The 24,888-nt window shown below is 36.4% G+C and overlaps 1 protein-coding gene across 11 annotated transcripts in view; it reads right to left on the reverse strand.

Annotated features, from left to right (window-relative positions):
* Positions 1 to 24,888, reverse strand: part of ALS2 (alsin Rho guanine nucleotide exchange factor ALS2) — an 88,907-nt gene that overhangs the window by 55,589 nt on the left and 8,430 nt on the right. For all 11 annotated transcript variants that reach the window (XR_014246121.1, XR_014246122.1, XR_014246123.1 and 8 more), the window contains exons 2-7: positions 16,327 to 16,406; positions 14,904 to 15,058; positions 11,139 to 12,076; positions 7,881 to 8,238; positions 5,328 to 5,496; positions 4,314 to 4,410 (exon numbers count right to left, since the gene is read on the reverse strand). Coding sequence is in view for 8 of the 11 variants with exons in the window: in XM_082397291.1 (XP_082253417.1) it covers positions 4,314 to 4,410; positions 5,328 to 5,496; positions 7,881 to 8,238; positions 11,139 to 12,076; positions 14,904 to 15,058; positions 16,327 to 16,346 (1,737 nt within the window). In the remaining 3 variants the exon portion in view is untranslated. The remainder of the gene's footprint in view (positions 1 to 4,313; positions 4,411 to 5,327; positions 5,497 to 7,880; positions 8,239 to 11,138; positions 12,077 to 14,903; positions 15,059 to 16,326; positions 16,407 to 24,888) is intronic.

Genomic DNA, 24,888 nt, shown 5'->3' on the forward strand with positions numbered 1-24,888 from the left:
GCATCTTTTCTGACCACAATGCTACGAGATTAGAAATCAATTACAGGGAAAAAAATGTAAAAAACACAAACACATGGAGGCTAAACAATACGTTACTAAATAACCAAGAGATCACTGAAGATATCAAAGAGGAAATCAAAAAATACCTAGAGACACATGACAATGAAAACAGGACAATCCAAAACCTATGGGATGCAGCAAAAGCAGTTCTAAGAGGGAGGTTTATAGCTATACAAGCCTACCTCAAGAAACAAGAAAAATATCATATAAACAACCTAACCTTACACCTAAAGGAACTAGAGAAACAAGAACAAACAAAACCCAAAGTTAGAAGGAAAGAAATCATAAAGATCAGAGCAGAAATAAATGAAATAGAAACAAAGAAAACAAAAGCAAAGATCAAAAAAACTAAAAGCTGGTTCTTTGAGAAGATAAACAAAATTGATAAACCACTGGCCAGACTCATCAAGAAAAAGAAGGAGAGGACTCAAATCAATAAAATTAGAAATGAAAAAAGAGAAGTTATAACAGACACCGCAGAAATACAAAGCATCCTAAGAGACTACTACAAGCAACTCTATGCCAATAAAATGGACAACCTGGAAAAAATGGACAAATTCTTAGAAAGGTATAACCTTCCAAGACTGAACCAGGAAGAAATAGAAAATATGAACAGAACAATCACAAGTAATGAAATTGAAACTGTGATTAAAAATCTTCCAACAAACAAAAGTCCAGAACCAGATGGCTTCACAGGTGAATTCTATCAAACATTTAGAGAAGAGCTAACACCCATCCTTCTCAAACCCTTCCAAAAAGTTGCAGAGGAAGGAACACTCCCAAACTCATTGTATGAGGCCACCATCACCCCGATACCAAAACCAGACAAAGATACTACAAAAAAAAGAAAATTACAGACCAAAATCACTGATGAATATAGATGCAAAAATCCTCAACAAAATACTAGCAAACAGAATCCAACAACACGCTAAAAGGATCATATACCATGATCAAGTGGGATTTATCCCAGGGATGCAAGGATTCTTCAATATATGCAAATCAATCAATGTGATACACCATATTAACAAGTTGAAGAATAAAAACCATACGGTCATCTCAATAGATGCAGAAAAAGCTTTTGACAAAACTCAACACCTATCTATGATAAAAACTCTACAGAAAGTGGGCATAGAGGGAACCTACCTCAACATAATAAAGGCCATGTATGACAAACCCACAGCAAACATCATTCTCAATGGTGAAAAACTGAAAGAATTTCCTCTAAGATCAGGAACAAGACAAGGATGTCCACTCTCGCCACTATGATTCAACATAGTTTTGGAAGTCCTAGCCACGGCAATCAGAGAAGAAAAAGAAATTAAAGGAATACAAATTGGAAAAGAAGAAGTAAAACTGTCATTGTTTGCAGATGACATGATACTATACATAGAGAATCCCAAAGATGCCAGCAGAAAACTACTAGAGCTAATCAATGAATCTGGTAAAGTTGCAGGATACAAAATTAATGCACAGAAATCTCTTGCATTCCTATACACTAATGATGAAAAATCTGAAAGAGAAATTATGGAAACACTCCTATTTACCATTGCAACCAAAAAAATAAAATACCTAGGAATAAACCTACCTAGGGAGACAAAAGACCTGTATGCAGAAAACTATAAGACACTGATGAAAGAAATTAAAGATGATACCAACAGATGGAGAGATATACCATGTTCTTGGACTGGAAGAATCAATATTGTGAAAATGACTATACTACCCAAAGCAATCTACAGATTCAATGCAATCCCTATCAAATTACCAATGGCATTTTTTACGGAACTAGAACAAATCATCTCAAAATTTGTATGGAGACACAAAAGACCCCGAATAGCCAAAGCAGTCTTGAGGGAAAAAAACGGAGCTGGAGGAATCAGACTCCCTGACTTCTGACTATACTACAAAGCTACAGTAATCAAGACAATATGGTATTGGCACGAAAACAGCAACATAGATCAATGGAACAAGATAGAAAGCCCAGAGATAAGCCGACGCACCTATGGTCAACTACTCTTTGACAAAGGAGGCAAAGATATACAATGGAGAAAAGACAGTCTCTTCAGTAAGTGGTGCTGGGAAAACTGGACAGCTACATGTAAAAGAATGAAATTAGAACACTCCCTAACACCATACACAAAAATAAACTCAGAATGGATTCAAGACCTAGATGTAAGACCAGACACTATAAAACTCTTAGAGGAAAACATAGGAAGAACACTCTTTGATATAAATCACAGCAAGATCTTTTTTGATCCTCCTCCTAGAGTAATGGAAATAAAAACAAAGATAAACAAATGGAACCTAATGAAACTTTAAAGCTTTTGCACCAGAAAGGAAACCATAAACAAGACGAGAAGACAGCCCTCAGAATGGGAGAAAATATTTGCAAACGAATCAATGGAGAAAGGATTAATCTCCAAAATATATAAACAGCTCATGCAGCTCAATATTGAAAAAACAAACAACCCAATCCAAAAATGGGCAGAAGACCTAAATAGACATTTCTCCAAAGAAGATATACAGATGGCCAAGAAGCACATGAAAAGCTGCTCAACATCACTAATTATTAGAGAAATGCAAATCAAAACTACAATGAGGTATCACCTCACACCAGTTAGAATGGGCATCATCAGAAAATCTACAAACAACAAATGTTGGAGGAGGTGTGGAGAAAAGAGAACCCTCTTGCACTGTTGGTGGGAATGTAAATTGATACAGCCACTGTGGAGAACAGTATGGAGGTTCCTTACAAAACTAAAAATAGAATTACCATATGATCCAGCAATCCCACTACTGGGCATATACCCAGAGAAAACCATAATTCAAAAAGACACATGCACCCCAATGTTCATTGCAGCACTGTTTACAATAGCCAGGTCATGGGAGCAACCTAAATGCCCATCGACAGACGAATGGATAAAGAAGTTGTGGTACATATATACAATGGAATATTATTCAGCCATAAAAAGGAACGAAACTGAGTCATTTGTTGAGACCTGGATGGATCTAGAGACTGTCATACAGAGTGAAGTAAGTCAGAAAGAGTAAAACAAATATCGTATATTAACGCATGTATGTGGAACCTAGAAAAATGGTACAGATGAACTGGTTTGCAGGGCAGAAGTTGAGACACAGATGTAGAGAACAAACGTATGGACACCAAGGGGGGGATAACCGCGGTGGGGTGAGGATGGTGGTGTGCTGAATTGGGCGATTGGGATTGACATGTATACACTGATGTGTATAAAATGGATGACTAATAAGAACCTGCTGTATAAAAAAATAAATAAAATAAAATTCAAAAATTCAAAAAAAAATAAAAATAAAATTTCTCCCTTTACTCCTATTTACTTTTATAACTTAGAAGAGTTCTTGAATTTGTGTCATGTGGCTCTACACTTTTCCTATTAACGATGTTCCTATTTCCTTGATACTTTTGTTGTGACTGTGAACAGCTTCTTTTTCCCTAAGTATGCTTTCTGCTTTACCTTATGTATAAAAGAAAGCTAGCAATTTTTATCCTTATTTTGTAACTTGCCACCTTCCTAATTTCTTATTTTTAAGCCTTTTTGATGATTCATCACGTTAATAATAATAAAATCATCCTTTTCTTTTCTAATATTTATATTTATTTAAATGAGCTATAATAGCTTTTTGGCTATCCTACTATGTGATAGTTAAAATAAAGCACTTAAAGGGTTTAGAATCTTTTATTGACTTTTCCAAAAAAGATAAAGGGACTGATGAAGCATCATTATATGAATATATTTAAGAATAAGTTTGAAAAACTACTTTCCTTAGGAGGGTTTATGCATACAGGCATGGTTTTAAATGATTCTGGAGGTCACTTTCAGGTCCCACAATTTTAAAAGAGAAATGTGTTTTGGTTTCTTAGTGTCTTATTTATGGATTTTCTTCATCAGAAAACAGAAATTCACCAATACCCTAGAAAACTCAGTTCTGTTTTTCCATAAGAGCACGTTATAGAAACCTTCTTTGTCAAGTAGGCCAATGTTGAATCCAAAGTCTACAGTCACATGTGTGACTTTAGCCAAGTTACATAATTTCTCTAAACCTCCCTTTCCTCACCTGTAAAATGGAAATAATACAGTGCAATGTAAAACACTGAAAAGATCAAATGAGATACGGGATTGTTGCCTGACACACAGCATATACTCAATAAATGATGGTCCAATCTCATCAGGTTGGCCTTCCATGAAATTAAGATCAGCTTTTAATAGTTTGCCTCCTACCTGGGATTTCGCAGTAAGTGCAAGAGAATGGTAACCACCTGCCTCCAGATGAATTACTTCTTTACCATCCAGACATTTTACACACAACGGTTGAAGCCTTAAAGAAAAACATACACACACACATACAAATTCAAAGTAAGAAGTATTCTCAGCAAGAATCATGGCCTTTCTCAAATTATGGAGTAAGTGCTTTCAAGTAAAAGTAAATATTTCAAAAGAAAACATTAAAATAAAAATACTGGATGTATGTTCAATCTACTCCTAAATATAAATAATTTTGAATGGTTTTAACCTAATTTTTGTCTATTAATCACTAATTAACCACCATAGTTCAGAATCTGTTAAGAATCATAAAACAACTGAATGATTCATATGGCAGAGAATATACTTAGGACAATGAAATATAACCAAAGAGGGGAGTTGTTTTTTTTAACGCATTAGTTGCTTTCACTCTGCTAGGAATAAAAGAGACATTTATATTAACTGGCTGTTTTAGATAATCATTCTATTTACACACTTCCACAAATATCTATTGTTAATATCATAAGAGTTTCTCTTAAACAAAACAGTTTTTCCGTGATGTACATGAATAGACATGGTTTATTACTGTGGTTACAGTTATTCTGGCAGCAGCAGATAGACCTCTTTCAGATAAAAAAAAAATTGTTGGTTGTTTTCTATAAGTTAAAAATTTGAACCATTCACGTGTTCCAATGAAATACAATCTTATCCCAAACACCCCTTTCTGTATTCTAAGATGAATATACATCAAAGAAGAGACAGAAAGAGATACCATAGATACTTAAGTCCTTTACTGCTAGAAAATTCAAGACTAAGACTGATTGGGGGTGGGAGGTATTTGTTTGGCTTTTTATCAGAGTTAATGGTGTATAATAATCTAGAGCTAGAAGAAACCAGATTTCCTCTATGACGAAATGGAGATTTGGAGACCTTCACAGGAGAGAGGTTATTTGTTTAAGCTAATTTCTAACAGTAAACACTGGCAGCACTCACCTAGGCAGAACATCACCATGCCCCAGCTGTCCTTCCTTCCCTTTCCCCCAGGTCCACACCTCTGTTCTCAGAGAAGGCAGCAGCGCATCCGCTTCTCCACTGTATGTAGGGGTCAGAACCACTGTCCGCGTTTTCACGCGTGCAGCTTTTCTCAAGAGCCTGGGGGAGACTGAAAACAAACCAGCGATACCATGAGGGAGTAGATGGGTGAGAAAAAAGGGACCACTTTAATGAACTGTTGATTTTTCAAAGAAATACACTAACATGGTATTTGTGAAGCATATTCTACAGGTTCTCTGCAAAACTGGGGATTAAGTAGTCAAATGAGTTTGGTAAACACTGCCTACTGCATTCTTTCCTCCCCCCTACCTGCCCTGTAGAGATTCACACACATGCATTAGCATGCTAAAGGTGCTGAAAAGTCCTGCAATTAAAAGCCCTGTTTAAATCTGTTTAACCCTGCCCCACTTCCAAACATTTAGCCACAAAATCCTTTTCTGTATAACATTTGTTATATAGAATGTCTACGTGACATCCTATGGAACTGGTATTCTAAAGAATAAGCTTAACAAAATACTACACTAAGGCTAACAAATATTTTTCCCATTTCAAAGCAGAGTTAAAAGTTAAGCCTTTCCAAATTAAGGTCTAAGTTCAAGCATACTATAAATATTGTAACAAAAGATTTATTTTGGACATAAAACTTAAAAGTTTCTACAGTGAGGAAATGGTTATGAATGGGAAGTACTAAAAAGATTTTGTATTTTGCTGCCTACTTTAAATTACTTTATAGAGAACTTAATATTTTAAAAAAAGAATGCTGACATCTTTTAGAGTGTCCAAAATTGTAACAAAGGCATACAACGCTGTGTAAATCTTGTACACCAATCTGGTGACAGGATATGTTTTGAAGAAAATGTCACTAGGTATAAACTTAGTCACTTGGTCATTAAGTTATGGGCCACAAAGAAAGTGATCATCCTCGGCTAAGATCACAATCTTTTCTGGTGAGTGTATCATCCACTTGTACATACAAAGACTCGAATATACCTACTTGAGGTTTCCTCAAAGATGTATTCTAGATCATTTTAAAAGAGAGAGAAAAAGAGTACATGGAAAATTTTTCTAAAGATACTTTTAAGTTTACTAAGTAAAATTTAACCTAAGGAAATAAGTCTGTTAGTAGAATTGCATATTTCACATGGTCTAATGGCATGACAAAAATCAATATCCCACATTTGTGGTTCAAGGAGATCTCAAATATTATATTTATACTGAAAATGCTAAAGGACACTTCAGAATAAGAACATTTTGGCCCAAGATTATCCTTCAGACTTAGCAGAATTCATGGGATACACACACACACACACACATACAATCAGGACTAGGGTTTTATTTGCACAGATGAATCTAGTGGCAATGAGAATCAGGAGGCAGGATAGCAAAAGTGCTCAGTGGCACAAGAGAGAGCAGTAAGTAGAACAAGGGTAGGGAATAGGGACATAGCAGAAAAGGTAAGTTTTAGTCTAGTCTAGGATTCCTGACTTCCTAACCACTGGTTTATACCATTTTGTGCAAAGCTCTAAACTATAGCCCATGGGTCAAATATAGTCCACTGCCTGTTTTTGTAAATAAAGATTTATTGGAATATAGCTCATTTATTTATGTATTGTTTATGACTGCTTTTAAGCAAAGTCAAATAGTTGTAACAGAGACTGTATGGCTTACAAATCACAAAATATTTCTCTTTAGCTCTTTATAGAGAAAGTTTCCCAGGAACTCCCTGGCGGTTCAGTAGTTAGGACTCCGCACTTTCACTGCCAAGGGCAGAGGTTCAATCGCTGGTCAGGGCAAAAAAAAAAAAAAGAGAAAGTTTGCCAACCCCTGGTTGATCTAATCCAATACTTCTCGAACTTTAATGTGCATGCTCATCACCTTGGGATCTTGTTATAATGTAAATTCTGATTCACTAAGTTTGGTATGGAGCCTGAAATCCTGCATTTCTAACCAACTCCCAGATGCTGCTGATGTTGCTGGTCTGCAGGCCACCTTGAGAAGCAGAAGTCCAGATGACTGAGACTCCTGAACTGAGTGAGAAATGTAGAAGAAACAACTGTGCAATAGTCTCAATATTCTAAGAAGTTGATTGCTAATGGTTTCAGAAAATGAAGCTTTCTCTTACTGAAGCTTAAAATCATCTTCACTTTCAGGGCAAGTACATTAACTCCTCATTTACCCAATGATCACATCTGCAACTTCATCGATCTGGAGTCCAGGCCCACCCAGGAAATAAGGAGGCTACTGCTACATTCCAGAACAATCAAATAAGACTCAAAACAAGGTTCATAAGCAGAAGCAGGTATTATGAAAAAGTGAGCGTCTAAAGTTATTTCTAAAGCAGAGAAACATGTAGCTTTTAAAAAGCTATTTAATTAAATAAATTTTGACATTTGAATACGTTAGGAAAGCGAATTTATTATAACACAGCATGTGATGTCAGGAGCATCTTGGATTCACCAAAAGTCAACTCACAAAAGCTGGTTATTTCCTTACCTTGTGACAACAATCCAGGGAGAGAGAGTCTTCGGCTGCCTCCCTCTGATTCTTCTTCTCTGATATCCACAAGACTTGAACTCTTCTTTCCTTGCATGGACTCCTGTTTAACCTGTTCTTCTCTGCTATCTTTCAGACCTTCTGGGCCTATGGGACTACTGCCTGCCTGAGCTCCAGGTTCACAAGGGGCTGTACTATAAAAGTTCATAACTTTCTTAAGAGACAAGGTCCCAGCTTCATATGTAGCAGCCACTCTCACACCAACAGCAGATGCACAAGAGACCACTAGGCTGTTCAGGGCTGAAGTGCTTGTGGTTGCCGGGCTGTGAAGATTAGGAATCGCTTCTGCTACAAGAGGCTAAAATATACACACATAAAAAAGTATATAAAAATATAATCCCGTATATAACAAGCAATCAATAAAAAGAAAGTGTAACATCTATCACTATTTGCAAATATAAGAATCTAAAACAACAAGAGGTCTCTTCATCTCCAACCTAAAGGTATCCCTTCTTGATCACAGATTTAACACATTAGATGGAAATGAGTACTTAAAATACAGTTCCTTATCAAAAGTACTTCCTTTTGTTTGAGTGGTGTTTTATCATGGTATTTAAAAATAGGTCCCAGCTGCTTTTATAAAATAAACACAGTAGAAGGGAGAGGGGAGGGAAGGTATGGAAAACATTGCCTTCAATATGAGGTAATAGCCCTGGATACAAGGTTCAAAAAATGCAAGTTTTATTACTGATCACTACTAGGAAAAATTACACAGATTTTTACTAAGAAATAATGAGAAAAAATTACATTTTAAGAAGAAAAGGCTTTTCCTAAAATGTTTTATGAACACAAATTTATATATGGCATACACAGGCAGAAAAATAAGTTATACCTCTAAACTATCCGCCCCCAAACTATGTTCTGAAATTTTTGTCCTTCTACTGTCTCATCAAGAGTTATTTTCCATGACCCAGGGGCAAGGTAAACTGAAAGATTACCTTTGCTCTCGCTACCATCGAGCAATGTGGTAGGTTAATCATTAAACATTTGGATCCAAGGCTCTTAGTGTTATTCACAGCTGTATTAGAAAGCCAACTAAAGTTTTCTGATATCTTAGTGAAAAATCAGTTAAAACGTACTCTGAGCTGTCAAGCACCACTGTTTATTAAAAAAGAAAATCACTAGATGTACCTACTAACACACGAAAAAGCTTTTGGGTCATGAGCATAGGTCACAATGAAAATTTTGTTTCCTATGCTACCCAAAGATCCCAAGGGGTGGGAGGGTGTGTATGTGTATCTTAATTTGTCCTGAATTGCAAACCAAACCAAAAAAATTTTTTAACACTGGCTTCTGATTTTCTTAAAGGAAATAATTCCTGTTCCCTGCACAGTGCCTGACATGTAGTAGGCACTCAATACATTTTGTTCAATTAAATACTAAATTCAACAAAATGTGAGTCTTTAATTAAAATATCCAACAAAATAAACAAATATACCATGTTAAAAAAGATAAATACAAAGCCTATTACTTCCTTGGTGACACAGTTCTCATAACTTGTTCAGAAAAACTGGTGTCACTATTTCCACCATCTATTTACAAAAGCTCATAACAGAAGCAGTGATGGTATTTCGGGGTGACTAATTTAGGGAGTTCTTACCATTAGGTGGAGGAAAGTCAAAAAAACTCTACCTTATATAAACTTTAAACTATTGTTCTAACTGGCTCCTCTACTTAATTATATTTAACAATTCATAAAATAAGTAAATAAATAAAACAAAAACACGTGCCCAGCAATTTTGATGGAAGACATAATTTCAGGAGTTCCAATCAACCAATAGCAAAATGCAAAAATGAAATATATGCTTCATTGCCAAATACTTTGGTTTATTTCACAAACGTGAGATATTCTTTCAATTACATCTGGCCAGAAGAAAAAAACTTGTCCTAAGCCACATAAATTCCTAATGGTTAGCTGTATGATTGAGACACTATTTACAAAGATGGAATTACACTTAAACACACACTGCCAAAACTAGCCTAGGTAACCAAAACTTCAAATGTTTAACCAAACAGGTCCAAAGGACAGTGCAATTTCAATGATGATAATCTATTATTCAAATAAACAGTATACAGTAAACTTTTAACTACAACGTTAATAAATCAGAGAAATGACTTCTGGAAAGTCAAAATCTAACTTTTTTATAAGCATGTACGAGTCCTGTTAAATTATTACTTTTGCTTTGTTTAGATTTTTCTTTCTCCAAACAGCTTCTTAATAAAAAAAAAAAAAAAAATCAAACATCTACAAGGTTCGGTGAGTAGACTGTGAAATAAAAACTGTTTCTAAAAACACCTCTAAGCCACGTTCCCATTCTGAACCAGTAAACAACAATGATGAAGAATCCAGAAGCTATGTGGTTTCAAAAACCTGAAAATAACGCCACAAGGCAGCTCTTTTATGATTAGTTTTTTGGGTTTTTTTTGAGACTTAACCACTGGACCACCAAGGAAGTCCCTAGGATTATATGTTTTTGTTTAGATTTGTTTTCTTAGAGTTTTGGAAAAGCAAAAGCAAAAGGCTTCCACTAAGAGTAAAAAAACAAGTATCCTTTAGAACAATTTGTTTTAAGTAGGGAGACACAGCTTACTACATGCCCCTGGTAAATAGCTTTTCTCCACTTACTACAAGTTTTCAAAGTGAAAGTAGTTTAAACGAGATGAAGAGAATACTAAACCCTCTGCCCAGTGATGCCCAGTAAGGACCACTGGCATAACTGAAAAGAATTCGAACAATATGTAATGCCAGTCAGTTTCAAGTCTGCCTATAATCAAGGGATCCGCCACACAGCAACCTTCTCTGATAAAGAAGGAAAGGACTTTTCTCAATAGTATCTGAAGAGTGCTACAAATACAGATAAGAGAATTCTTTGTGAATATATAGTCATGTTATATTAAACTCTTCAGGGGCCCACCTTAGCCATGGGGGGAAAAGTACTTGGAAAAAAAAAATGAGATTTCTCTACTTACAAAACAAGCCCAGAATAACATCTTTCAACATCATAAATAAAGGGCCAGAATTTGAACATAAAGAGTAATTTTGAATTAATCCAGGGTTTTCCTTATCTAGGCTTGCATGATAAGACAGATTAATAGTCAAACTCAAAAAATAAAAAAAGGTACCAACCCTTAGGTATTTTAAAGTTTCTCAAGAAAACTCATATGGTTCGACCTTATATTATAAAATTTAGCAGGTACCTGAGGTGGCACTGGCTTTTCACCACTCTCTGAGTTCTCTCTTACTGCATGATCTGACAGTTTCTGCACGTATTCATTTACTGCCTGAGTGTCAGGGTACGATGGTACACTTCTTGCAGAAGAAATTTCAGTTGTTCCCATGACATCTTGTGGGGAGGAAATGGTCTCAACACTTGCGGTCTGAACATTTCCAACATTCAGTTCGGTAGCAGCAGGCAGCTCATTTTGTACGAAGGTGTTCTCAAACACTTCTCCCTGGCCGTCAAGGGTTTCAGTGGAGGGGCTGATGGCAGTGCTGGCCTGGTTTTCTGACTGGGATTCTGACAGTGTCACACCTAATGGACAGCAATGGCTGTCTGATATAATCACATGGTCTTCTTTGTCAGTCATTGTAATTAACAGCTGGCTGCACTGGTTACATCTTTCTGGCACCGGCTTCAGATCCTGGGAAGGGAGGCACTGCACCAGGGCTAAGCTGTGGAACGCACCACAGGCAACTTGGAGCACTACTCGCCCAGCAAGATGTTCCACCTTTTGTGGCTTTGTCACTGGGAAGGTAGTGGTAATGAGACCCAACTGACAACCGGTACCCCATGCCCAAATCTCTCTGCTTAGGGACAATGCCAGAGTGTGCTCCTCGCCACATGCCAACTGCAAGACCCTGACCGCTAACAAAGGACTGGTCTCGGAATCAGAAATGCTGACAGGATTTGGTTCCGGCACATACTGCTGGTTAGCGACCGCACACTGGCCAGCAGAGTTCTCCCCCCACATGTACACTACGCCGCTTTCTGTCACTGCTCCGCTGTGGAAACTCCCTGTTGCCACAGTAACGACATACTGCCCAACCAGCACCTCTTCTAGAACGGGGCTACTCGGACAAATCTCTGCTGGTTCACTTCTCCAGGGGAGAGTACCAAAGCTGTAGACCTCACCATCTGAAGGTTTTAAAAAAAAAGAAAAAAAAAAAGGGAGGGAGTTAGTGAATTAACTAGAAATTTTATCAGCTAACTTTTAGTCCCCTCTAGGTTTAACAAAATAGAATTTTTTTTTCTTTTTTTAATTTTCAAAAGCACAGTTGTAGAAATTTGGTTGAAGCAGATGGCATTCCACACTTATTAATCTTTTAACAAATAACATCTTTTAACATTCTGAAATATAGTGACAATTTCTACAAATTGCAGGAGACTACTTCAAATGAAGGGTATTGCTCCTCTCCTTCAGCCTTATCCTACAAACTCCTAGCATCGATCCGTTACTGATGGCTACCATTGCAGGCTATTACAGAAGCAGATTCCAAGAGTTCAAAGACAAAATAATGATCATGACATGATCAGATAAAATAAGCAGAAGATAAAACAGACACATTCGCTAATATCTACAACATTCACTACTACTGAATAAGTCAGAGCAGCAAAAAATTATGCAATGACATAAAAATATTAGAGATTCACTTTGGCCAAAACTATGAAATTAGCTTTATACCTCCACGTTGGACTGAGAGCACCAATGTTAACATGACGTGTGTACCATACTATGTATAATTTTTAAATGTTATTTATAATATATATTGTGTACTAGATAGCCTTCCTGAGGTGTCATTTGTTTAAAAAGCAAATCACAACAAAACAAAGAAAAAAAACAAATGAAGCCATGACTGGCTAGCTTTAGAATTAAAAGGGAAGGCACCAGTGAGTTGGGTACATGAATGATGATAACCTATTTGTGTTCACGTGTGCTACCAAGTCATAGTTTTACTGCAGGTATTGGGGAAATATGGGGGTATGTGCAAATGATTTATGCTAGCTAAAACACTCAAATGGAACAAAGACTTGCCCATGGGTTTTGAAAAATATTAAACAAAGCCCACCATCCTTTCTTTCCTATGTGACCAGAGGGTCACCCATTTTTTTTAAATTAATGAAAATAGGTACTATTTTTCCTCCACAAAGCAGCAATTGAGTTGCTGATGAAAAAAAGGCATACTTTATCTTTGGCCTATTACACATGGCAGATACAGTTATATACTCAAATTAACTCACTACAACATCTATGTAAGGAAAAACACAATAGTGGCTAGAGGGAAGATCAGCTTTTATTAGGGAATTTCTAATTTGGATAGAGTACTGAGAAAATAAGCTCACTGGTTAAGATCTTTTAAACTTTTCTTCCCAAGTGATATAACACACTTGCAACAGTTCACCAACACTTTCAATTGGTATTATATTCCATTAGAATAACAGTCTCTCCAGAGCAAATTGCAGAGAAGTGAATACTTAGACATCATTTTTTTAACCTGGAATACCTCAAAAATAGTGAGTCAATGAGGTGTCCTCATTGAATTATGAGCTAATGGTTAAATTGAATAGAGACAAAGCTTGAAAATTTCTAGTATTCAATCAGTACCATTTCCTCACTTAGAAAAGAAAGTACCTGAGATCTTGTGCCATTTCAAGCTACACATTTGTGTGAGCTGAGATTTTTTGTTACTTTGACACTTAAACCAGAACACTGCTTAAACATGAACATAGGTTATTTACATTTTTTTTTAAGTTTTCCCTCAGTTTTCCCAGGCTTTTAGGTTTGATTCTATATATTTAAAGAAATCATGCTCATGAAGGACTACTAAATATCTTACTGAGGGGCTAATAAAACGACAGTAACAGAATTCTACTTATATAAGCTTGAGAATTATAGATTTTGAAGCCCATAGGGCAGGTACTGGATATAGTTCACATTTGAAAAGTAAGGCTTTCTCCAAATTCTGGCCTAATACAATAATAATAATAGTATTATGTATTATTATAATAAAAGTGACATAATAATAAAGAAATTAGAAAGAAATCCATGTTTGTCCCAAAAAGCCACCATGGTCAGATTTAAGCTTTGTTTCCTAGAATCTGTCTTCCCTTAGTTCCTACAAGGAAAATACCAAAGCATTGTTAAATACTTAGTAAATACTTACAGAGTAGAAATTTATAAATTAGTGAAGCTGATGGCAGTCCTGACCCAAATCAAATTTGCCAAGACTTAGTTGGTAAAGTGCCATCAAAATTAAAGGCAGCTCTCTATATAAATTATAGCCTATGTTTCTGATATAGATTTGTAGATTTTATTATATGTCCTTATGAGCTGCTATTTATGCCTGATAAAAATGGTACTGAGACAGTACAGCCAAGAGATTTAAAAAGCAAATTTTGAAATTAGACTCTCTGGGTTCCCATCCTAACTCTGACCCTTTAAATAGTCGTGTGTGCTTGGGAAAACAATTTAACCTCCCTGACCTTCAGCTTCCTCATCTGTGAAGTGGGCATAATAACAGCAGATACCTCATAAGGTGGTTGTGAGGACTCAATGAGATAATACATATAAAGTGCTTAGTGCAGTGCCTGGCACATATAATTGTTTAATAAACATTAGCTATTATTAGCATTATTATTCTGATACATTTAATGAACAAAGGTATAGTAAAAGGGTCTCTGAATACATAATCTTTTAAAAAATCTAATTTTTCATGTACTTATCAGTACTAAAATTTTTAAACTATAATTCTCCCTTTTATTCTAGTTATGGTACATCTTAAATATAAGAACTAACCTGATTTCTGATAAAGGGAGTAAGAACATATTTTGAAAACAAAAAAAGCATAAGTTCCAGCAAAGTTCACTCAGAATCCCTCGTACCCAGTAACTCTCAGCTGCTCCTACACGCTCCGACACTGGTCAGAGTCTCAGTTAGTGTTGGCTAAGCCGTTCTTTTCAATACCTTCAGTCAGAAGAACTCCATGTTTCACTCCAAGGGCCGCATGAAGAACAGTCTTTCCTCCCCAGCCTGGCAATCTCTCTGGTGTTACAGAACGGGAGCCTGCCTGCCACACATGGACCAGGCCTCTTTCTTTGGATCCTTCAGTTTCTGTTGAGCTACAAACATCAAGAAAAATAGCTTAAAAATAGCTTGTTCCTCCAGTTCAGAACTGTATCTTTTGTCCTTCATACTGTCATGAGATTTATACCTTTTACCAGTACATGGGTGACTGAGTCAGATAGTTTAGCACCTATTTTATGGCGTGGTTATGACACAGGAGCAGAGGTAAAATTACTATTTATATAAACGACTTGAGGATAAACCCACAAATTACTTATCTCTATCTAAGAAGCAAACAAAACCTGGGCTATTTTTTGAAGTTTTCTGATTTAAAATTTCAAGATTCTTACTTCTCAGTACATTAACTCCTTGTTTAGATGTTAAAGTTATAACATGCCCCAAGTTGGAGTCTTATTTTAAATTTTTAGTTTTTAATTTGGTATTTTAAAAAAAAGTATTTGATGAGAAAGACAGAAGGAATAGGGATCCATGTTTCCCTTTATACCGAGTTTAAGCTCTATAATTCCTATTTAAATTTTTAAGAATTAAATTTATAACAGGTACCAGTAAAATCCTTCATGCTTTACTCACGTTCTAGCCAAAGAATTCTATCCATCTGATAACCCTAGTTCAAAGAACATAAAACACACAGCTGCATAACAAGACCGTATCCCAACTGCCTCCCTTTCCAAGAAAAGGCCACATTAACATACTCTGGGTTTCCCTTTATATAAAATTTTCCTTTGTGTTGCCATTAATGGGGCATTTATTTTCATATTCTTTTTTCTAGAACACTGATGCCAATATTTTGATGAGGCACAGAAACTTTTTTTGGTTTTCTTTATTTTCTAATACCTAGGATTTTCTCTACTTTTGTTAAATAATATTCATCTAAACTGTAATTAGGCATAACCATGTTTTTATGAAAGGAAAGCCACAAACCTAACCCTCCTTTCAAAATATCATTCATGGTGCCGAGTTCTCTAAGGATAGAATTACAATTAATAAGGCTACTTTTGAAAACCTGAAATTATGTGTGACAAAAAAAAATGGCTTCAAAAGCTTTAAAATGGTGAAGACATTTTGTGCCTTTTATAAGCATAAGAAAGGAACTAGCAACAAAGTGTACCGCTAACAAGCTTTATTGTACCGCTAACAAGCTTTATTGTAATTATCTTACTCTCTTTACCAATCAACACAAATGTCACTATTCCTACTTAATAGCCATCAACAAGAAAATTAAACTGAAGAGAAGCTACACATAAGTGGAACTGTCTGTTGTGTTTTCCTAGAAGGGTAGGGGAAAAGGAAAAAATGATTTTACCTTTTCTTCTTTGAGTCCATCGGTCAGTGGGAGCACTCCATCACCAAATCATTCCCTCCTTGCAAAAGGTATATAAAACCCTAAATGGCAAAACACAGGTAAGCACAAAGAGCAGTGAAAGAGCACGTTGCTATTTTATCTGTCAGATTTAAAAAAAAAGAAGAAAAAAGGCAGCTCTCCAACAAGTGCACATTCACTGGGCAATAAATATGCAGCAAAACTATTTAAACTATTTCATATCCTGCCTGCCAAAGTCGAATCTCTAGACTGAGCCTGCCCACTGAGCTTATAAAAATGCCTGTTGATCGTCAAATGTAATGTCAAAGTGAGAAAAGACTACCCACAACCTAGCTGTACTTTGTCAGGCAACAGATTTTTTTCATTTGTTTTTTATTATAAATAAGTTCAATCTGAAAACTCAATGTGTTAAGTATTCATTACACACAAATTAAGGCTACTTTTTAAATGCTGCTGGGACATATGAACACTTAAATACCAATCAAGTAAACAAGAATTTCTTGGGGCTTCCCTGATGGCGCAGTGGTTAAGAATCCGCCTGCCAATGCAGGGGACACGGGTTCGAGCCCTGGTCCCAGAAGATCCCACATGCTGTGGAACAACTAAGCCCGTGCACCACAACTACTGAGCCTGTGATCTAGAGCCCGCGAGCCACAACTACTGAAGCCCGCGCGCCTAGAGCCTGTGCTCCAAAACAAGAGATGCCACCGTAACGGGAAGCCTGCACACCGCAATGAAGAGGAATCCCCTCTCACCTCAACTAGAGAAAGCCCACGTGCAGCAGCGAAGATCCAACGCAGCCAAAAATAAATAAATAAAATAAATTAATTTAAAAAAAAAAAAGAATTTCTGTAATCTCTCCAGTAATGTATCAGATTCAAACAGTTTTAATTTCATTTTCCAGTAATGCACACACACAAAATTACATCATTAAAACAAAGTTTTCCATGTATTGGAACTATCAGTGTTTACCCCAAATCAACCTCAATTCAAAACCATAATCCAAAGGGCTGGAAGAAAGAAGTCTGAATTTAAAATATCTATTTTTAAATCTACCATTTAATAGAAAAGAGCTATATGAAAATAACAGTACAAATATCATGACCCATCATTTCAGAAACTCAATGTTTAATAAAGTAAGAGCTAGAAATATTGACAGGCAGACAGAAACGCTCAATGCATTTCAACTAAGAAATTCACATTTTTAAGGGCACCAAAACTCATGAAAATAAGAGCAACGGGGTTTTAGATGTGTGAATGATAAAAATACTGGGGCCAAATTCATTATTTTTCTGCAAAAGGGTATGGCATCGTCACTGTGCTTTGAAAAGAGCCCACACCAGCAGGAGTGATGTAAGACCATCTGTTTACTCCAGGTTGCCTGTGAATTCTTACAGTTTCCCATCTGTATATCTGGAGGAAATTACTCTCTACCTAATGCTTATTTTAGAAAGATTTTGACTCATTCAAAGTTGGATGAAGGGTACATGTAAATGAAAGAGATATCTGAACAGATTTAATAAATGCTATTCATTTAATAAATATGATTACTAAGTGATACTATGCTTTGTGTGTGATAGTAATTAACTTTTAATAAAATGTACAGTTCACAGCATACAGAAAAGTTCTGAGGCCAGGTCTAACCTATGCTTATCTATGAGAGATCAGGGAGTAACTGGTCCCTTGATAAAAGTTAAACAATGTCCAGGGGGAAACCAGAGAACTGCTCTGGGAGGGTGTGGGAGTGCACAAGCACACTTCATGCAACTGATTCACTGTTTGTAAACCAAATTGTTTCCTACCGCCTGTCAATCAAAACTGTTGAGAATCGGTAAAATGAATAAAGCAGCTGACCTTCTCTTTTGGTGTCATATTTTTGAATACACTGTTTTCTTAAAGTGGATTACTCCTTATGCCACATGATTTCTAACCAACATTCATTTTTTCAAATCCAAATGGAATTAAAACTCTACAAACTGTCTTGCAACTTTGTTACTTACTATATACTGTAGGAAGGATAATGATTCCCAAGATACCCATGTCCTAATGCCCAGAAACTGTGAATATGTTAGGTTACATGGCAAAGGGGAAGTAAAGCTCCTAATCAGCTTGTTTTAAGTTGGGGAGATTATCCTAGTTATCCAGATGGACTCAGCATAATCACAGAGTCCTTAAAAGTGGAAGAGACAACAAGCCTCTTAGATAGCCACATCCACCACAGGGCAGACAGCAGAAGCAAGAAGAACTACAGTCCTGCAGCCTGTGGAACAATAACCACATTCACAGAAAGATAGACAAGATGAAAAGGCAGAGGGCTATGTACCAGATGAAGGAACAAGATAAAACCCCAGAAAAACAACTAAATGAAGTGGAGATAGGCAACCTTCCAGAAAAAGAATTCAGAATAATGATGGTGAAGATGATCCAGGACCTCGGAAAAAGAATGGAGGCAAAGATCAAAAAGATGCAAGAAATGTTTAACAAAGACCTAGAAGAATTAAAGAACAAACAGAGATGAACAATACAATAATTGAAATGAAAACTATGCTAGAAGGAATCAATAGCAGAATAACTGAGGCAGAAGAACGGATAAGTGACCTGGAAGACAGAATGGTGGAATTCACTGCTACGGAACAGAATAAAGAAAAAAGAATGAAAAGAAATGAAGACAGCCTAAGAGACCTCTGGGACAACATTAAACACAACAACATTCACATTATAGGGGTCCCAGAAGTAGAAGAGAGAGAGAAAGGACCGGAGAAAATATCTGAAGAGATTATAGTCGAAAACTTCCCTAACACGGGAAAGGAAATAGCCACCCAAGTCCAGGAAGCACAGAGAGTCCCATACAGGATAAACCCAAGGAGAAACAAGCTGAGACACATAGTAATCAAATTGGCAAAAATTAAAGACAAAGAAAAATTATTGAAAGCAGCAAAGGAAAAATGACAAAAAACATGCAAGGGAACTCCCATAAGGTTAACAGCTGATTTCTCAGCAGAAGCTCTACAAGCCAGATGGGAGTGGCATGATACACTTAAAGTGATGAAAGGGAAGAAACTACAACCAAGATTACTCTACCCGGCAAGGATCTCATTCAGATTCAATGGAGAAATCAAAAGCTTTACAGACAAGCAAAAGTTAAGAGAATTCAGCACCACCAAACTAGCCCTACAACAATGCTAAAGGAACTTCTCTAAGTGAGAAACACAAGAGAAGAAAAGGACCTACAAAAACAAACCCAAAGCAATTAAGAAAATGGTTATAGGAACATACATATCAATAATTACCTTAAACGTGAATGGATTAAATGCTCCAACCAAAAGACAAAGGCTTGCTGAATGGATACAAAAACAAGACCCATATATATGCTGTCTACAAGAGACTCACTTCAGACCTAGGGACACATATAGACTGACAGTGAGGGGATAGAAAAAGATATTCCATACAAATGGAAATCAAAAGAAAGCTGGAGTAGCAATACTCATATCAGATAAAATAGACTTTAAATCAAAGAATGTTACAAGAGACAAGGAAAGACACTATGTAATGATCAAGGGATCAATCCAAGAAGAAGATATAACAATTATAAATATATATGCACCCAACATAGGAGCACCTCAATACATAAGGCAACTGCTCACAGCTATAAAAGAGGAAATCGACAGTAACACAATAATAGTGGGGGACTTTAACACCTCACTTACACCAATGGACAGATCATCCAAAATGAAAATTAATAAGGAAACACAAGCTTTAAATGACACAATAGACCAGATAGATTTAATGGATATTTATAGGACATTCCATCCAAAAACAGCAGATTACACTTCCTTCGCAAGTGCACATGGAACGGAACATTCTCCAGGAGAGATCACATCTTGGGTCACAAATCAAGCCTCAGTAAATTTAAGAAAATTGAAATCATATCAAGCATCTTTTCTGACCACAATGCTATGAAATTAGAAATCAATTACAGGGAAAAGAACGTAAAAAACAAACACATGGAGGCTAAACAATACGTTACTAAATAACCAAGAAGTCACTGAAAAAATCAAAGAGGAAATAAAAAATTACCTAGAGACAAATGACAATGAAAACATGACGATCCAAAACCTATGGGATGCAGCAAAAGCAGTTCTAAGAGGAAAGTTTACAGCTATAAAAGCCTACCTCAAGAAACAAGAAAAATCTCAAATAAACAATCTAAACTTACACCTGAAGGAACTAGAGAAAGAAGAACAAACAAAACCCAAAGTTAGCAGAAGGAAAGAAATCATAAAGATCAGAGCAGAAATAAATGAAATAGAAACAAAGAAAACAATAGCAAAGATCAATAAAACTAAAAGCTGGTTCTTTGAGAAGATAAACAAAATTGATAAACCACTGACCAGACTCATCAAGAAAAAGAAGGAGAGGACTCAAATCAATAAAATGAGAAATGAAAAAGGAAAAGTTACAACAGACACCGCAGAAATACAAAGCATCCTAAGAGACTACTACAAGCAACCCTATGCCAAAAAAATGGACAACCTGGAAAAAATAGACAAATTCTTAGAAAGGTATAACCTTCCAAGACTGAACCAGGAAGAAATAGAAAATATGAACAGAACAATCACAAGTAATGAAATTGAAACTGTGATTAAAAATCTTCCAACAAACAAAAGTCCAGGACCAGATGGCTTCACAGGTGAATTCTATCAAACATTTAGAGAAGAGCTAACACCCATCCTTCTCAAACCCTTCCAAAAAGTTGCAGAGGAAGGAACACTCCCAAACTCATTGTACGAGGCCACCATCACCCCGATACCAAAACCAGACAAAGATACTACAAAAAAAGAAAATTATAGACCAATATCACTGATGAATATAGATGCGAAAATCCTCAACAAAATACTAGCAAACAGAATCCAACAACACATTAAAAGGATCATACACGACGATCAAATGGGATTTATCCCAGGGATGCAAGGATTCTTCAATACACACAAATCAATCAAGAAGAAAAACCATGTGATCATCTCAATAGCAGCAGAAAAAGCTTTGGACAAAATTCAACACCCATTTATAATAAAAACTCTCCAGAAAGTGGGCATAGAGGGAACCTACCTCAACATAATAGAGGCCATATACAACAAACCCACAGCAAACATCATTCTCAATGGTGAAAAACTGAAAGCATTTCCTCTAAGATCAGGAACAAGACAAGGATGTCCACTCTCACCACTATTATTCAACATAGTTTTGGAAGTTCTAGCCACGGCAATCAGAGAAGAAAAAGAAATTAAAGGAATAAAAATTGGAAAAGAAGAAGTAAAAGTGTCACTGTTTGCAGATGACATGATACTATACATAGAGAATCCTAAAGATGCCACCAGAAAACTACTAGAGCTAATCAATGACTGTGGTAAAGCTGCAGGATACAAAATTAATGCACAGAAATCTCTTGCATTCCTATACACTAATGATGAAAAATCTGAAAGAGAAATTATGGAAACACTCCTATTTACCATTGCAACAAAAAGAATAAAATACCTAGGTATAAACCTACCTAGGGAGACAAAAGACCTGTATGCAGAAAACTATAAGACATTAATGAAGGAAATTAAAGATGATACCAACAGATGGAGAGATATACCATGTTCTTGGACTGGAAGAATCAATATTGTGAAAATGACTATACTACCCAAAGCAATCTACAAATTCAATGCAATCCCTATCAAATTACCAATGGCATTTTTTACAGAACTAGAACAAATCATCTCAAAATTTGTATGGAGACACAAAAGACCCCGAATAGCAAAAGCAGTCTTGAGGGAAAAAAAAAGGAGCTGGAGGAATCAGACTCCCTGACTTCAGACTATACTACAAAGCTACAGTAATCAAGACAATATGGTACTGGCACAAAAACAGAAACATAGATCAATGGAACAAGATAGAAAGCCCAGAGATAAACCCACGCACCTATGGTCAACTAATCTATGACAAAGGAGGCAAGGATATACAATGGAGAAAAGACAGTCTCTTCAATAAGTGGTGCTGAGAAAACTGGACAGCTACATGTAAAAGAATGAAATTAGAACACTCCCTAATACCATACACAAAAATAAACTCAAAATGGATTCGAGACCTAAATGTAAGACCGGACACTATAAAACTCTTAGAGGAAAACGTAGGCAGAACACTCTTTGACATAAATCATAGCAAGATCTTTTTTGATGCACCTCTTAGAATAATGGAAAGAAAAACAAAAATAAACAAATGGGACCTAATGAAACTTCAAAGCTTTTGCACAGCAAAGGAAACCATACACAAGACGAAAAGACAACCCTCAGAATGGGAGAAAATATTTGCAAATGAATCAACGGACAAAGGATTAATCTCCAAAATATAAAAACAGCTCATGCAGCTCAATATTAAAGAAACAAACAACCCAATCCAAAAATGGGCAGAAGACCTAAATAGACATTTCTCCAAAGAAGACATACAGATGGCCAAGAAGCACATGAAAAGCTGCTCGACATCACTAATTATTAGAGAAATGCAAATCAAAACTACAATGAGGTATCACCTCACACCAGTTAGAATGGGCATCATCAGAAAATCTACAAACAACAAATGCTGGAGGGGGTGTGGAGAAAAGGGAACCCTCTTGCACTGTTGGTGGGAATGTAAATTGATATAGCCAGTATGGAGAACAGTATGGAGGTTCCTTAGAAAACTAAAAGTAGAATTACCATACAACCCAGCAATCCCACTACTGGGCATATACCCAGAGAAAACCATAATTCAAAAAGGCACATGCACCCCAATGTTCATTGCAGCACTATTTACAATAGCCAGGACATGGAAGCAACCTAAATGCCCATCCACAGATGAATGGATAAAGAAGATGTGGTACATATATACAGTGGAATATTACTCCGCCATAAAAAGGAACAAAATTGGGTCATTTGTTGAGACGTGGATGGATCTAGAGACTGTCATACAGAGTGAAGTTAAGTCAGAAAGAGAAAAACAAATATCGTATATTAACGCACATATGTGGAACCTAGAAAAATGGTACAGATGAACTGGTTTGCAGGGCAGAAATAGAGACACAGATGTAGAGAAACAAACGTATGGACTCCAAGGGGGGAAGTGTCAGGGGGGTGGTGGTGGTGGTGTGATGAATTGGGAGACCGGGATTGACATGTATACACTGATGTGTATAAAACTGACGAGTAATAACAACCTGCTGTATAAAATAAATAAATAAATAAAGTGGAAGAGAGAGGCAGAGGAGAGCTCGAGAAAGAGAGGTGATGATAACAAGCCGTGTCAGAGAGCTCCTAAATTGCTGGCTTTGAAGATGGGAGGGGGCAGCCATAAGCCAAAGAATGTAGGTGGCCTCTAGAAGCTGGAAGAGGCAAGGAAACAAATTCTCTCCTAGAGCCTCCAGAAAAAAACGCAGCCCTGCTGACACCTTGACTTTAACCCAGCGAGACTGTGTCCGACTTTTAACCTAAAGAACTCTAAGATAATAAATTCGTGTTATTTTAGGCACTGAGTTTGCAGCAATGCTACAAGCAGCAACAGAAAGCTAGTACGCTATTTCACACACATCTTTCTTTATCGATATTTATAGGTCGAATTTTGTTTTAATGGTGTTTAATATACTTGACTTCTCCTAAGAAGACACGTGTGCCTGAAATTCAGATACGGCAATGAGAAAAAAGGAAATGACTGCTAAGGAAACATAACTAAAAAGGAATATTGCACCTAAATGTGGGAAGCTTATATTATAAAGTTTTACCTCACATACTTAAAATATGCAGCATTTACCGAATCCAGTTAATCTAACATTCTTCCTCAATTATGTATCCAAACAGAAAAAGTAAACCAAAAAATTTGTTTCCCTAGTATTTTTATAAACCCCTCTCTAAGAAATCTATAAGACTTGCCTCAACCATTCAAAAAGCATTTAAACTTGCTTATGTTCTTTCACTGTTAACAGTTTTAACTGTTATAAAATTGCCTAATCATGGGGCTTCCTCTGGGGATATTTCTCCCCAGATGAGCTTTGGGGGTCAGGATCCCTGTACTCTGCTTCTTTTCTTCTGTTATAGTAACTTTCCCTCATAGCCTTTATTACATTAACTAGCTCTGATACAGAAGCTGTGTGATATTTACAGAGTCAGAAAATGTGGGGTCCTCTTTTACTGCACATGGCCTTTCCAGAGATCAATGGCATCCGTAAAAGGAGCAAACTAGACTGTAGCATCCCCTCCAACTATTAAGTACTATGAGCCACAGAGCAAAGATGCATTTATTTTAAAGTATACCACTCTACGCTTCAAATTATCTCCTTCACAGTGAAATGTAATTAAACTCTCAGATGACCCTTTAAAACAAAAAGCTTGGTTCTTAATGAGTTGATTCCACTTTTAGATCCCGGTGGATACACACCCTCCTGCTACATTTAACAGAGAAATAAGCTATCTTGTACATGCGGAGAATATGGTTTTAATTCCATGATCTGGGAGTGCCCTAAAAAAAAAAATC

The sequence above is a fragment of the Balaenoptera borealis genome, assembly GCF_965194805.1.
Source record: "Balaenoptera borealis genome assembly, chromosome: 6".
NCBI lineage: Eukaryota > Metazoa > Chordata > Mammalia > Artiodactyla > Balaenopteridae > Balaenoptera > Balaenoptera borealis.